This window comes from Mytilus californianus, unplaced genomic scaffold, assembly GCF_021869535.1.
Source record: "Mytilus californianus isolate M0D057914Y unplaced genomic scaffold, xbMytCali1.0.p SCAF_3, whole genome shotgun sequence".
Taxonomy (NCBI): domain Eukaryota; kingdom Metazoa; phylum Mollusca; class Bivalvia; order Mytilida; family Mytilidae; genus Mytilus; species Mytilus californianus.
This window is the reverse complement of record NW_026262679.1, coordinates 48,151,750-48,169,556: the sequence shown is the minus strand read 5'-3', so window position 1 is coordinate 48,169,556 and position 17,807 is coordinate 48,151,750. Positions and strand designations below refer to the sequence as shown.

General features: G+C 31.3%; 1 protein-coding gene across 4 annotated transcripts in view; it reads left to right on the top strand.

The window, feature by feature from the left end:
• LOC127734750 (zwei Ig domain protein zig-8-like) overlaps window positions 1–16,179 on the top strand; it is a 52,218-nt gene extending 36,039 nt beyond the window's left edge. For 3 of the 4 annotated variants that reach the window (XM_052244755.1, XM_052244754.1, XM_052244753.1), the window contains exons 4-8: window positions 1,746–1,974; window positions 4,022–4,045; window positions 6,011–6,322; window positions 7,895–7,921; window positions 14,567–16,179. In XM_052244755.1, coding sequence (XP_052100715.1) covers window positions 1,746–1,974; window positions 4,022–4,045; window positions 6,011–6,322; window positions 7,895–7,921; window positions 14,567–14,682 — 708 coding nt within the window. In that variant the 3' untranslated portion in view covers window positions 14,683–16,179. The remainder of the gene's footprint in view (window positions 1–1,745; window positions 1,975–4,021; window positions 4,046–6,010; window positions 6,323–7,894; window positions 7,922–14,566) is intronic. The other variant, XM_052244756.1, reaches the window with a different exon arrangement.
• Window positions 16,180–17,807: the final 1,628 nt, after the last annotated feature.

Genomic DNA, 17,807 nt, shown 5'->3' with positions numbered 1-17,807 from the left:
TTTTAAATTTTAAAAGTCATGAATGTTTACCAAATAAATAATAGAAACACTGCTTTGTTTTTAAAGATTGATTTGTCATGGGATATCGCTTTTGTTCTTTAATGAAAGTTGTGTGTTAATTTTCAGATGTCCATTTCTTACAATTTTTTTTCAACCTATAAATTATTGTCTTATTATTGAAAGTGAACAAACTTGTGAGGTTAATGTCCATTAGACAACAAACCGATGAGACGTGTTGCCTTCAGTAAAACACAAGTGTCTTTACAATTTGCCAAGGTCGAAATCGCTTTGATAAGTTGTGAATAAATACATCCGAGAATAGTAAAAACTAACTTAAAGTAACACTGTAATGTCCGCTCAGACAATTAACAACTTGCGGGTTTGAAATGCATTTGTAAGCTCTTATCTCGACCAGTCATATTAAAGATTAAATCCGTAAGGAAAAGAATTTGAATTATCAAACATTGTCAAAGGCGGTAGCATAAAAAAAAAACCACAACAACGCGAAGAACAGGACCAGATATAATGCTTATCGTACCATAAAGAAAAGAAGGAACTGAAGCAAACTCGTGACTGTATTGACGTTGTAAATTTCATTGAACTTTATCTGTGTATAACTGAGAAAATTATAAAGTCAGGAATTTCGTGACCACAAATTATACTTTAAACCTTTACTAAATTCTTTAATATTTACACAGATTTGGTTTGTAAGTTGGACTGCATCTGTATAAAATTTATTACTAACAGGATATCACATCTTTTACGGAAATGTTGTTCATATAGCCCGTAAATATAGAAACGCCCTGTGAAAACTCATTGATCCATTGAATAACTTTATTCTGAAAGCTTATTAACTTAACACTGTCGTAAGATCTTAGGATATTGTCTTCATTGGTATTAATATTTATTTTGCATATAATAAATTGAAATATTACTTAATATGTTACTTATATTTTGGCATTGCACAAGGGCCTGATTTTGCAGACTGTTTATTACGTCCTCAAACAAAATCCATCGTAAGATGTGTATTGATCAATAGTTAAGTATGGGAAAACATGATGTATTTGACAGTTGGAATTGGCTATGAATTAGCTTTCAGTAACTGCGAGTACTCTTTGATCGGTATACCTTATGAGTTTGTCTTTTTGGTAGGGTTTGCGTGTGTGCTTAGGTCTTATGAGTCAATCTTTTTATAACAGATTCTTATAGTTTGTTCTTACGTTGTGTTGTTAATACACTGTCTCGGGTTAGGGGGAGGATTTAAGACTAACAAACATGTTTAACCGCATTTTATTCTTGATATGCCCGTCCGGAGTCAGGAGCTTATAATTCAATGGTCATTGTTGTTTGCTGCCTGTCATACTTGTTTTCGTTAAGTGTTTCTAGCATAAACCAGGCCGTTTTTTTTTTTTTTTAAATTGTTTCACATTGTCATGTCGGGGCCTTTTGAAGCTTTCAGTACGGTATAGGTTTTGCGCATTGTTGAAGGCCGTACAATTCTCTATTGTTGTTTACATTCTCGTCATTTGGTCTGTACTGGATAGTCGTGTCATTTGTAGTTATATCATATCATTGCTATATCAAAGTACGGTACTTTATTTATAATAAAAATATCGAAATAGAAACCATGCGCCCTTAAACTCTAATATGATGGAATTGAATTATTTTTAGTGCAGTAATTACTGATTGCCTTCAAACAACCATGATATATGGTTCGTAATCATAATTAATAATTTTTTTTTCAGGTGGCTTGGAGAAAAGTATCCATAGATTGGCCATTGACTGTTGGTATTAAGACATTTGATCCTAAGGAAGATATAAGTGTTAGCTTCAAGGATCTTAAAAAGCAAGAAGAGGGATTGACACAATGGGACTTAATAATAAAACATGCTAAGCCTAGACATACGGGAATGTATGAGTGTCAGATTAGTGCAAAAAATCTTTATACGCACTATGTTTACCTTAAAGTGATAGGTAAGTTTATACCTGCTGAGAACTGTTCATAATTTATATTCCCTTTTAGCACAGTCAATATATTGTATGTTTTATTTGTCTTTATGTTGATATAAAAAAACGAAGAACAGAGTTATTTAGTTTTGTGAATACATGGAAATATGGGGTATACGTAAATGAGATGGCAACCACAAAACATACAACAATCTAGAAGTGTACATGCAGTCTTCAATAATAGACTGATGTCTATATACATGGTATAACACATCAAGATCTAAATCTCCTTGAGTTTTGTTTTTAATAGCTATTTGGGATAAAACGATGTTTGAAATTTAATAAAAGACTACTCGAGGAAACATACTGCCAAGCATGACTCTACCTACATGAATTCAAGGAAAACATATGTTTCGCAAAGTTTGTGATATTATTACGATAATTGTTTTTAGTAATACATTTTGATGATATTCTTGTTAATTAAATTGCTATGAAACTGAAATAACCCAATTAAATAAACATTTGATCTACTGTTCTTATCTCGCACTGGTAGAAAATTACAGACAATGAAACGATTTTATAAAAATAAGGAGATGTGCTTGCCGGTGGTTAAACATGTTTGTGAGCGCTCAATCCTCCTTTAATTTAGGACAGAAGTGTAAAGTCACAACATATATTTAAAAATAAACATTAGAAATTAGTTGGAAAGGGCTTGACTTACTAGGTCAGCACGAAGCGCAACAAAACTCTTATCAAACTGACAAGAAACACACAAATAACCGATCTAAAAGTATTGGCCGTTACTGAAGGCAAATTCAAAGACAACTTCAACTAATGAATAAGCCAATTATTTCTTGACTGAAATGTCAATCTGTCCACATCCAACGACGGATTTAGTGTATGAAGTCTTAAGACCGAAGCAAGACCTTGTGCAAAGCCAACACATACATATCGACTGGATGTAGGACCATAAGTGTTCATAACTGTATAACAATACACATTTAGTTGTTTCAATTTATTAAAAACAAAATCAATGTTATTATCGATAAAGAAAATTTTCGAAGATCTTACAACATTAAACATTAATAACCTTTCAGAATAAGTTTATTTATAGGATCAATAAGTTTACATGGATCGTAAATTTACAGGCTCTATAAACAACAGCACCGTAATAATTAAGATTGTGATATTCCGTTTGTGATAAGGATAAGCTATAATTCCTGGAACACAATACTAAAGCATTGTATACATTGCGCGCAGGCAAACAAAATACTTTATATATACCGGTCACAGACTATAATACAATTTATGTATTATTTTTTTTTAATTTCATCACGGTAGCTATGCACTCTTCTGCTTGGTTATGGTTCGTATAACGTAAACACGGTGAAAATAACGTTCCAATGGTTATCATATATAGCAAATTCAATAAACACATCCTTGTTTTAACTTAGTTTGAGAAAAAACCGAAAATTATGCGGAAAAACACACGTCGGTCAATACAATGAAAATATGTAGAAATAACGCCGAAAGCACATACCTTTAACTCAATCGTCCTTACTCAACATCGGTTGTTAGCCGAGGAACGTCGATAAAATAGGCCATATCTTACCAAGTTGGTGTCCAATGCATAATAAAATGTCAAAACTGCAGTAACAAGTTTTAGCTGTAGCCATTAATATGTGTATGCCTCCATACGATAGTAGGGGGTATTATGTTTTCCAGTTCGTGTGTCCGTCCGTCCGTACATTCGTTCCGTATCAGATTGAAATTTTTGTTTAAGTAAGTTGATATGAATTTGTATTCACAGCAACTTCAAACTACGCATGTTCGTTATTCTGTAAACTTTCTAAAATATATGTTTAATTCAAATTTCGTGTTTCAATGAATAAGAAAAATGTGATAGTGCGAGCGGACTATAGTATATAGTGTACTGTTTTATGTTGTATGTATGTTGTTTGGTTGCCGTGACAATGAGGTTATACTCTCTTCTCTAGTGATGCAATAAGATAATAACTTAATGTTTTGGTATAAATCCTTTGAGATATAATGTTTGTGTTCTTTCCATTTACAGACACGCCGTTAGTTGTCAATCCAGGTATGTTCGTTTTTTTTTTCATTTTTCTAATATACTGCAAAATATTTTTCCACGATCATAGAAAAACAAAAGATATTGGTATCCATCAATGACACAAAATCAGTACATGCACAGCAAAAAACACACACAAAGCGAAGGAATAGCGCTTTTATTGCTGTTCTTTATCTCAAAGTCACAGTGAGGCCTTCAAACGTGCATGCTTAATGTAATAATGTTATAAAATCATCTTATAATTTTATTTTAATTTTTGTACATATTATGTATTGTGCACACACTATTACCAATATTTACAAAATAAGTTTTCACTTATTAACATTAACACTCTTAAAAGTAAGAATGTTTCGTTTGATTAAACTTTCCTATCAGTTTACAATAAATAATGATTTAGACATTAGAAGTGCCATTTATAATCATTCTGTAAATGTATCGATTATTTTTCCTCTTTTTCTCGTTATCAAAATAATGTGATATGATTGTCAATAAGACAACGTGACATTTTTACCGACATAGAAATAGCCTGGCGAGTAATGCATGCATTACAGGGTACACCTTTAACCTTGTCGACACAACGCTATAGTTCTGTTTTACGGTTTTGCGATTCCTTCAGTTTGTTCTCTAGGTTTATATATTCCAAAATGGATTTACGAGTTTAGTGAATCGGTAACTACTGATGCCTCTTATATACATGTAGTAAAGTTATTTGCTTACTTACTTACTTACTTATACATACATGTATGTAAATAGTCTTAATTTACTCAGAATCAAACAAGTGCGTCTTTGGTAAAGTGACAAGTCTCGTTGCGGAAAAAAGTATTATAAAAAAATACAGAGTTCCAAGGTGAATTCAAAAAAGGGAAGTCCATAAAAATTGACAAAATCAAACGTTAGACTTATAACGGAACGAATGAGAAACAACTGTCAAATTCCTGACTTGGAACATGCATTCTCCGAAGAAAATGGTGTGGACTGTTTGTTTCCTTTACCATCTCGGTCTAGTGGAAAACAGGGTATACTTATTGACCTCAATTAGATATTTCAATATGCATAAACTGAATCAGGACATTATAACCTTATGTGGCTTTCTTTAAAGTAATTATACTGCATAATTTGTCTGGTTCTAATCATTCAGCTAATTTCCGTCACATTGATTTTTTTTTGTAAATACATGTTTATACATCTTTCTGCATCTAACTGCTTCTCAACTTGATAATGGAAAATTTATTAATTGCAAAAGAACTCAACCTTACAGTACATATGCCTCCGTTTATGGAGTAATCTTTAACATAGCAGTTGTTGTTTGTCTTTTGAAGTATCTAAAGTACAAACTCTATGTGCATATTGCATTAACCCTAGATAATATAGACTGACATTCAAATCATCTATTTTTAAGTAAATTTTCTACATCAAATTGCATCGTTAGTGTCATTAGTGTATAACCAAAAGGTATAATTATATACAATTATAAAGTCTTGTTTTCTTTCCGTCCGCTTCGCAATTATTTCCTTTGCCGATATATTGCCGCTAAGTTTTTGTATTACTTTATAGTTATAATGAATGTTTACACTACGACAGTGTTAAATTAAAATGGCAAACCTTCCAGTATTTCCGTTCTGGTATAATTTGGTAAAATAAGACAAAAACACGTTCACCTTTGTAGCTTTGTGCTTTATTGTATACAACATATATATAATTTGCCATACGAATTTATCTTTCACTTTTAAAGAATTTTTGTCTTCTTTATATGTTTGAAAATTAAATGACGATCTTTAGTTGCAGATATTCTTTATTGGAAGACTCGATTTGTCAACACCTTGTTAAACCTATGCAAGTGTTTGCAATTATGAATTTTAATTCGACTATATAAATTCCACGTTTCAGAATTGAACTTAATGGAGACCTAGATGGTGCAATATACATATTTTAAACATGTATATTACTTATGCCAAGTACATTTGTTTTTTTCAGCAATAGCTATGTATGGTACTAAATTTATCAATCTCCATGAACCTATCAAATTAGTATGCAATGCAACGGGTGGTACTCGAGCGCCGTCGCTCATAGACTGGTTCTTTAATGGTCACATGATACGTGGACGAGATCCAAGATGGAAATCGAGATTACGTATAAATGATTATGTGCCTGACGTACCTGGCAGAATGCTTGTTAGTGAATTGACTATAGACTATAGTATATTTGAGGATAAAGGCAAATATGTTTGCCGTAGTTTCGCAATGAACAATTTTTACACCACAAGCTTGGATATATCAGTTCTAAATAGTAAGTTATTTAAGTAATATACTTCTAGAATCATTGAATCGCTTTTGGGCTTATTTTAGTAATTATTCTTGCAGAAAAACATACAGTAGAGATAAGACAGAATCTAATATTTACTAATTAAAATACGCTCACAAATAAGTTAAAATATAATTTAAGTTTCTGAAGAATTGAGAGCCTGGAATAAAATAACAACGCCATAAATTTTTTTCAAAACCGACTAGACGTAAAGTGAAAAGAAGCTTACAGGTTGGATATTTTTTCTCAATGGAAATCATACCACATCTCCTTATGATGCTACACGAAAAAATTCGGTAACAAACATTTGTCCGTCTCTCCTTCCGTCCGTCCGTCCGTCCGTTCGTCCATCCTTCTACGTGACCCGAATAAAACTGGTTTCCGGATGATAACTTGATTATCCATGCTTGCTAGGAATGAAACTTATACACATAGAAGATATAAAAAAAAGGAAGAAGACTGGTCATTTTGGGGTCAATAGGAGTAAGATCAATGTCACAGTTTCTAAAAAAAAGATTTAAAATGTGGTTTTTGGGATGTCTTAATTTTGTTATTTGTTTTATTATGACACTAGTATAGATAGAGGACATAGAGAAGGGGGAACTTCTGATCTGAGGTCAAATGTCAAGATCACAGTTGCTACAAATAGACTGAAAATACAAAAAAGATTAATAATAATGTGTTGCTTCTGTCTAATTTGTTTTAAGTGTTTGCCATGCCCCCAAAAGGTATTTATATATATTTGGACTCCGGAGAAAGTATTGGTAACAATTTTGATTTCTATATTGCTGACGTTTTACTATCCCTGGAGCATATAGTCCTTGTTTAGTCATATTGCTTTTTGGTGATAACTCGAGTATTCCTTTACGAATTGCAACACATTTATACCGGTGAAAATTAGCAATACAAGTACACGTTTTATTGTCGCTTCAAGCATACTAGTATTTTGAACTCTTGAAATTAAAATGTTTCTGTCAGTAAATGAACAGTGCGGAGAGCATCAGTTGGCAGTGCCAGTTTTTCATTTCTTTTTGTATTATTCTACATTGATCAAAGATAAATAGACAGTCTTACACTGAGAATTCAACAATAAGTCAAATATTTGATTTTAAATTTTCAAACATCATGACAAAATTGAAAATGTTGTATCCACGACAAAGCCATTCTACTATTATTGCAAATTTTTTTTTTTTACAATATTTCAAATTGGTCAAATATCAATGAACTAAGAAATTAATTGGTATTCCCAATTTGATTGAACTAAGAGAAAAGGGTTTAACTATAAAAAAGCATCTCCAAAATATAAACTATTGTCTATCAATAATTTCTTGATTTGTTCTTCATTGAATGGTTTTCCCTTTTGTTACATTGTATCTGTAAAAAATAATAGAAATTGGGAATTTCATTTTTTTCAAATATGCAGATTAACCTTTTTATGGATATCCAAGACACACTTCTATGTCTTATTTTGTTTAGCGTCTATTTACCTTATATAATGTATGGAGATATTTCTACATGAATCTTAATCTTTCTTTTTCCTTCTACCATTCTCCACAGCAGAGAAAGAACATGGAAAGAGAGCAGGTAAGAACAGTTTAAATATGTTGAACATTGATATGATTGTTCCGAACAAGTTTTTATTTATTATTATTTCCCATTCAATTTTGCACACGATGTTTTTACGTGATTTGCATATAGTTTGCAAGTAAACTTAGTTTCTAAATAATGTATTGGAATCGTGACAATTTGGTATTTTCAAAAGGTCTTTTCAGATATTGATGAATCGAAATGGTTGCTTATACTATGAGATAAGTTGTGTCAAATTCACACATCATGGATTTAACTTTGCACACTCATGAAACCAATATATTTCAATGAGACTCGGTCATTGACTGCATTGATTTTAACTCAGCTTGCTTCTTATATCCACTCATTAAGTCATTGTTCAAATTACCTGCCAAATTACAAAAATGTTAATACGTATGCACACATTAAACTTGTCTCTTTTTTTTCTTTTTCTGTAAAATCCTAAATGTATTTTCTGATGCTAATGTTTTTGGTGGGGTTCGTGTTGCTCAGTCTTTAGGTTTTTATGCCCCACCTTCGATAGTAGTAGAGGCATTATGTTTTCTGGTCTGTGCGTCCGTTCGTTCGTTCGTCCGTCCGTCTTTCCCGCTTCAGGTTAAAGATTTTGGTCAAGGTAGTTTTTGATGAAGTTGAAGTCCAATCAACTTGAAACTTAGTACACATGTTCCCTATGATATGATTTTTCTAATTTTAATGCCAAATTAGAGTTTTGACCCCAATTTCACGGTCCATTGAACATAGAAATTGATAGTGCGAGTGGGGCATCCATGTACTATGGACACATTCTTGTATGTTGTGTTTTGTGTACTGTTGTTTGTCTGTTGGTCTTTTTCCTCTTTAGGCATGGCGTTGTCAGTTTGTTTTCGACTTATGAGTTTGAATGTCCTTTTGGTATCTTTCACCTCTCTCTTGAATTATATGTTTGAATAACGCAAATTGCTAGTTTGAATTAGCAATTATTGACTGTTTCCTTTGGATGAATAATTTATGATAATTGAGAATTGTAGGAAGTATAAGCAACCGAAGATTCGGAATTACAAGTAACAAAAAGCCTAATGTCATCGTTGTCGATTTTTCAAAAGTACTTTCAAACAACTTATGAGCAGTATACTGTAGCAATATGATTCATCTATTACATAGATACATGTTGTAAAGTACATGTTCGGAACAATCATGAAATGTTATGTCCAGCATTGTGGGTTTGCTTGTAGTTTTGCATCACATACTTGTCAGTATAGTTAAATCTTATCAGGAAACCATCAATCTTCAGGGTTACGAAATTGGTTTTATAATATACCATTTTGAAATCCGTATGCTATGATTCATCAACAGTTAAATATTTATAACGTATTTTATGTGCTTTTCAAAGTACAGATATTGTTATCGACGCAAACTTTTTCTTTAGCTGGATTTTTCTTTCCTTTATAGGCTTACTTTAGTTTATTGGACTTGAACCTTTGATATTTTTATTTTGTTCAATTACTTGGTAAATCACAATTGAGGAAACCAAAATTTGAAATCAGTTTATGGTATTTATATTGTTGTAATGGCATACTGAATAACAGAAATAAATATATTAAGAACACTAATATATAGTACTAAGTTATATCATTTTCTGCATATTTTATCCCATTACATACGGATTTCCAAGTTGGTTAACTTAAGTATGGAATGTTATTATTTTAATATTAAGAGCACTTTAATTGTTCGAATATAAGCTATAATAATATTTTTTCCCTATGATACATTTTTCAAATAATGGCCTTTATTACGTTCATGTTCGACATCAAAATTTTTGAAAGTCAAATATATAAAATCATTGATGAACAAAATAAAAACAGTCTTATTTGAATAGTCAAAATCGTCTATAGACATCTTTATAAGCTTGCTGCAGCCATAATTTTAAGTAATTTCATAATTTATAAACTGTAAATTTACTATCAAATAGAAAATACCAAAATAAATTGCATCCAATTAGGACGATGATATCATTGGGGACGGACAGTATAACACATTTACAATGTATCACCAACACAGTGGTTATAATGAAATATCAATGCATATGACACGTGGTTCTTGAATATTTATAACCATCGTAAAGTACCTAATTTGGATGTCTGATACGTAGGACGTTTGGGAGTATGAATACTAAAAGGGTCCAAGCAGAACAGCCAAACATGTCCAGTGGGGAGTTGATATCATGGTTGAGGTGCTACATTGCAATAATCGCGTGTATTTTGAATCATGATTACCTATTTGCAAGACTCTTGAGTCATTTAATTAGTAATGAAAATAAGGTTTCATGCTTATTGTATGTATTTGAATATAGTTATTTGCGCTACAATGAGGTGGATATACAATGGAACAATTTGAGTTATAAATCAGTTGCTTTCTCATATTAAGTTTTAACAACTATCATATCCATAATTGTAAAAAATGTTGTTTTTTAATTTCAAAGTAAATTTGGGCTGAAAAGGTCCGCTTAGGTGCTTGAATACAAGATAAACAGTTGATATATAGTAATGCATATGTACTTTGCTTGCTTTTAGATGATACATATTTGATGTAGAAAATTGTTACATATTCAAATATGATTTATATTAACACGTTAAATGTCAAAAATATTTTTGTTCGGGCAATCATATTACATAAAAAACTCCTCTTTTTATATAGATGCAAATATTTAAATGATGAATATATATGGTCGTTGATAGTTCAGGGAATGCACCCTTCCAAAGCGAATTAATCGACTAAATACTTGTCAATGTAAAGACTACACCAGAAATTATTTAACTATAAAGTTTAGTTCTTGTCAATTCTTTCCTGTTTATGTAGATAAAAAACTAAACTGATTTGCAATTTTAAATGTGTATAAACAAAGTCGGATGTTTATTTGTATTCACTACAATATGTGTCAATGCTTTGCACATTTATAAGTTGCAATATTTAACCTGAAATGTCTACTAACTTACATTCAATTTGTACTGTAGTTTAAATGATTCTTATCCTAGTCAATGACTTTTCATTAACTAATTAGTTGTATAATAAAAGGCGTCATATCTGCAAACATCGCCATACCATTATAACACGTAATTCCCCTGTGTGTTTCATCTTATCTTGATAAGTCAATAGACAGAAAAAAGTACTTGCAGCCTGCATTGAAGTCTAGAACATCCATTTACTGTAGACAATACTATCGTTGTTGTACATCAGTATTTTTGACATTTTACAATTACATAGTCTTTTTTTGTTTTTCTTATCGACAACGTATCAAATTAGGACCATTGTTGTAAAACGAGTCTGTACTTTTAATATTAAGCATCTCGTTCCTTTGGGGTCTAAAAAAATGTCTGATTTTGATATTGATATATAAATACACTTATAGATTATACAACCCTTGTGACCTTCCGTCCAAGCTTCCTAGCAACTAATTTGTTCACAAGAAACAATTCATTTCAGTTCCGTTGTTTGTTTTCCTCTGGTGTTTAGAATAATAAGTTAGAATCTGTCGGTTTTGTCATATAGGTGATTTACGGAATATGATAGCAAATTGTTTTGGGATTTAGTCACGCAGTACAATATATCTATAGAGACAAATGTCTCAATGTCCTAAATGAAATGATTTCTTGGCTCGAGATCATAATATCTATGAAGCAAAATTATCTTTAGAGAATTCCCTGTCTAAAAGTTGTGTTCATAAAGGAGTACCATTATTGTTATTTCTGATACTTGTTCTTGTTTTAAAAAAAATGCAAAATAACCAATAAGTTGTCAAATAACTCTGTCACAGTAATATAATACTACCATCCCTTATATACCTAAAGTAATTTTAAACAATTATAACCACGAGGGTATAACGCATTGCAATTAAAACTTAATTTATCGGAATTTTTAAACATACAATATTAAGTTTTTAATGACTATAGTTCGATTACAGAGTTCAATAATATTCTATCGCATGCAATTTTTTTAGAATTCGTTAGCATTTTAAAGTTGTTTTTATCTAAATTAGTCAATTCGTGACACATATCACCAATTTTGTCATCGTCTGTGTCATCAATAATTTTTCAGTCTAATATCCTTAATGCATTCAACTTAATGAATTGTCCAGTCAAACGAATTATTTATTAAAACATTAGAACCGAGTTAGATTTAAAGTACTCCAAATATTGATGATGAGAAACTGATGTTAATCAATACTCTAGACAATGGAGGAATATGACTAACACTACCAAGTCTTTCATCGTTGTCAGAAAGTCACAGGATATGACGGGTCCCTCGATTAATGATTACACATATTGAAATGAATTATAAAATAATCAAATATCATGATCAGAATTACAGATCTGTCGACATGACAAAGCCCTGTATATGGTAAATCTGCAGTCAATGTATCTTTTAATTCAAGATGGATTATTAGATTTCAAAAGAAGTTAAATGATGACAAATAAAACATAAACGTGTCAAACATTCATAAAAACTTCAACAATGCGATCAAACATTAACGAGTCTTTTATGCCGACGATTCTCACTGCCGTACTTTCAACACACTTCATAAAGAAAGGTAAAATATCCTCGTACTATAGGGGTAATTTTTTTGCGTTAATGCGATCAGTGTCCTCTATACACACACATTGGATCCATGCAAAAAGATTTTTTTTTTAAATTTACAAAATGAAATGTGAGTACAATGTTCCTTTGAAGGAAACATACGTTGATGTTAATTTCCAAGATTCATTCAGAACCTCTTTCAAGACTTAAAAAAAGACCTAATGTTAGTCGGGTACCGCTGATTTCTTCATTTTAATGCACTATTTTTACCTTCTAAGTTTTTCCTTTCCAGTGTATTAATATAAAGACTCCCGTGTCAGCATTCAACAATTTTCAAATTTTGTGGTGCCTTCATTAAAAAAAATCAGTTGGAACGTACCTCCAAGAACAAAACAACGAACTTCGGAGTAAAATTACCAGAATCGTTTGAACTCCAAATGGAATGAAAACGGGTGCTTCGACTAAGTAGAATACTCCTGTTATGCATGTATATCCTTCATACAGTATTAAATATAACCTCAGCATTAAATTTCGAAGAAGACTTCGTTAAACAATAAAGATTAACAAACATCAACCCCAACAAAAACCTGTAATAAACTCGTGTACTTTGGAAGAGTGCGCATTTCCTAGTTAGCTAGTGCCACCCGTCGTTTTGCTCATGGCAAGTACAACTCGATGATAAGTAATATATAGCGACCGATGAAAAGAGGACATATTGGAACAATTCTAAAGTCACCCGTGACACAGATATTCCATATTATCCGTTATGATTAGTTTAAATAGAATAAAATACAGTTAAGACACATACCTTCGTAAATGTATCTTTGCTATATCCTTAAAGCCACTGAATTATATTAGATTGTATTATTCTTACATAAGGTTAACAACTTCGGTTATATGCCGCAGACAGATCCTCTATGTGCAATTTCTATCCTAAGGGCTCCTTTAGAAATAACATAATTTGTAGAGAAAAATACTACATTTAAATTAGTTTGCAACCAAGCTTCCAATTTGTATCATATTGGGGGATGTAGAATTGTTGTTCACGGTAGCAATTCTAACCAATTACTGCGTGCACAAAATTGGTATGCAATTTGTTATGAATTTTGTTTCAAATTGTTATGAAACGCGAAGAAAATATTTATTTATGAATTATAAAAGATGTATTTAACTGTCTCACAACCAAACTGAAGGAGAAAGCGTTTTCAGGAAATGTTCTTCGATAATTTAATTTTCGAAATAATTTAATTACATCATGTATAGGTCGTTGCTTCAGATTATAACTGTAATAATCAACTGAACCTATATCTTAGAGAAACACATACACAAGTAGTAAAGTAAAAAGAAATGGACCTGATTTTAACCACCCTTATAAACCCTTTCGGAATCATGGACCATACTGAAACGGTGTACTGATAAACAGTAAAGAAGTCTTATTACTGCTGTACGAAATATGCGTATGATTTGTAAATGTTTTATGAAAATATAATTCGAAAGAAAGTAGTTAACAACATTTTGTGCAACTTTTAATCGCCGCAAATTCAGTAAAATTACTCACCTTTTCATATCTTGTCATTATACTCTATTTCACCATGTTCATCACGTCATAGTGACACCATAACTAGTTGTTCGACTGATTTGTCCAGACTATTTAGCTCTATTCATTCATCTGTAGCAATGTATAATTTCATAAGACTTGAAGATTTTTTTCTATTTTTTGCAATTTCAGTACTTTTCAGTACTTCTAGCGTTTGTTACGATTGTTTTAAAATATGCCTTTTTATTCCGAATGTTTAATAACGAGTTGTTGACATCAGTACTGGTGGAATATTAGTTCCGGGATAGTATTATCTGTCATGTTACTCGTGATGATTCTTTATTCTTCATCTTGATCACTTATCAATTTTTTGATTTTGGATATTCTCTAAGGTACCTTTTGTTATGTTTCCTATCACGTTTTTATACATTCTGCATTCCATAAAATTATACTTTTATAAACATGCTTAAAAAAACATATTGTAAAATCGTTCCTATTAATAATTATAAAAGCATGTTGTAAAACAATAATACAAACGTACTTTTGTTTTTTAGATACAAAGAAATATTCATCGACAACGGACGAAAATCCGAACTCTGGATATTCAGCTAATCCAACTACAAGTTTACTTGCTCTGACTTTCGTTATGTTGTTTATATTACTAAGGTAATATGGTTAATATTTGATTTTTGATGCTGCAATATTGTTATCACAATTGTAATGCAATGAGAAGTAGAAGGTTTAATTGACTTGTGATTTATTTTAAATATGGATGGTCAGTAAGAATGGCTATTGAACTAAGATAAGAGGGACACAAAATGTGGAAGTAGCTTGTGAAAAGGATACACATCCTTTAAAGAGAAATGATGTTAAATGTTATGGTTGTGTTCATATTTGTGTTTGTTATATTTTATTTGTTTCTCGCTGGATTATGACTGAATATGATTCATGTATATGTTTTGTCAGCTATCTGTTTTGTTAGAAGATTAAAAAATTTAAAGAAATTCAAAAAATCACATAACTATTTTTATGTTAATTAAATAGCACTTTTATATCAGATGATTTTTTTTAAGTTATGCTGAAGATTTCCTTTTTTTTTGTTCAGTTTGAACAAAAGCTGAGTTGTTTTACCCATTTCGCACTTGTAATAGAATATAGATTGAACTGAAAAGCTATTCATGAATTATGAAAATAACTTTCGATCATAAAACCCAGCTTTACGGGTGTTATATTTATATTATATGGTCATACCTCTTTATATATATTTGAAATTGACCATTTGTACATTTAGTCGTATTTCACATAAATATTTAGTGTTCCGGACAGAAATGTGTTATTCCTGATCATTTCACATTATTAGAAGGTTTCCAAGTCTAAACAATGTTATACTCAGATGGCAGCAGGACTTTGAACCCTTCGAAAGCGACTTTTCCAGAGAGAATACTTAAATGATTGTGCTCGTATAAATCTATTATTGATCTATTTTTGTATGATACTTTCTCTCCAATTTAATTCGAAATCTTGATTCCGATGTACTTCGGTACTACTAGTAGTAGAAAGTTATCATTATCAAAGTATACCAATTTCACAAATACATGTTGTAATTTCTGTTTGATATCTGATTTATGTCACATATTTTGTACAGAATTTCTATCAGTACTTGTATATAATTACATGTGTCAGAAATTTCAGAACTATTTACATTTCTGGGTCGACTTGAGAAAGTCACTCAGATTTAACTTAATCAAACAGTTTTGTATAACTGTATTTCGTTATAAACATCTTGCACGTGTTCTATTATTCTGAAATATTTGTAAACAATTTATATCATGTAAAATGACTTTTGAGTCGCACATCATTTTGTTGCCAATGAATAAATATTCTGTATACCTTAGGACGCCGTTTATTCTCAAGAACACCTGATATTAATTGATTTATGAGTACCAAAATAGATGAGATTTACATAAAAGGAGAAGGAAATAAAGTTACAATTGTTATATAATTGTGCATATATCACAATAAAAGTGCGTAAATGACTTCTTTACCTTGAAATTGTGTCTGTTGAAGTACGACAGATGTATATATTTCATTCTGTACATGTATCACATAAATTAATTTTCTGTTGAAATGTTCTCAGTTATCGCAGATTAAAATGAATACAAATAAATTGTTGGTCACATTGTTTTTCGTTTAGATTCACCCATTTTTTTTATGTTCCTTCTACTCAAATTTGAAATATGTCTATGTTTTTATCAAAATTTCTACATGCCCACATACAAATGTTTATCAATTGTGGACTTTTGAAGAGGTCAATACGTTGTTCAGATTATATTAACCGAAGACGAAGTCCGAGGATCAATGTTATCTAACAGGTTCATATATATTGTATTGACTTGAGTGAAAATCCTTAATTTGTATTACATATGAAAACAGTGTATTATAGAAATGGCCTTCAATGTTCTTTCTGTATATTTAACATAATATTTTGAAAGATTTTGAAAATTGACCGTCAATATATATATATATATATATAAATATATATATAAGTACGTCTGAACCAGTGACAACGCTACAACAGATTTCTGTTGTAGAGTTGTCACTGGTTCAGACGTACTTTCAAATATAATTATTTCTGTGACTGTATCTTGCATTAATTTGTAGGATCCTTTACAATTGATATTTCAGCTGATCTGTAACAATTCCATCTTCATGCCTTATATATCATGTTCTGTATTATGACGCTAGATTAAAACTGACGCGGGAAGTTAACACCCGACCACCGAAAGCTTTATTATTTATGAAGCCTTGGTGGTCATGTGGTCTAGCGCGTCGGATACAGTGCAGGCGATTTGGTGTCACGATATCTCAGTAGCATGAGTTCGAATCCCGGCGAGGGAAGAACAACAAATTTGCGAAAGCAAATTTACAGATCTAACATTGTTGGGCTTATGTTTAGACGAGTTGTATATACAGAATGTACACAGCCATGTATCACCATCACTGCTGGTGATCCGATGGATAAATCTGTTGTGGTCGTGTGGTCTAGCGCGTCGGATACAGTGCAGGCGATTTGGTGTCACGATATCTCAGTAGCATGAGTTCGAATCCCGGCGAGGGAAGAACAAAACATTTGCGAAAGCAAATTTACAGATCTAACATTGTTGGGCTGATGTTTAGACGAGTTGTATATATATATATATATATATACATTAATAGAAACATACCGTTCATATACTTAAATACTTTTGAATCACGTGATCGTAATTACCAATAAAAAAGAAGAATGCTACACCACATGCTTTATATATATATGTAAACATACCTTGTATACATAAAATATTCAGATAGTAACGACTTCACGACTGACGAAATATTGAGATGAAAATACACCACTTAACTCAGAATATACACAACGTGAACTAAAAATGTACAGTAGAGAGGTAATTTTATTTTTCTGCGTATATATCGGCAACAGATAGTTGATTAAATTTGTAACAGTTCGTTTTTGACAAACAATTTTCATTTTTCTAATTTACACAATATAATGCATGTTCAAAAACTCCTTTGACTGTCCAACTGATCCCTAAGAAGTAATCATGTTGATTAATCTGACAAAAGCATGGGCCAAAGTAAGAAGTTCTTGTTGGATTTATATTTGCTTTAGCAATATGAGACACTAGCGTTATCCTATTGAAACGTACTATTGGCAGCTAATTAAAAGACAGAAAATTTGGTGGAAGAATGTAATTTCTGAGTCTTTGGATATCACGTTGCTGTTAATAGATACAATATATG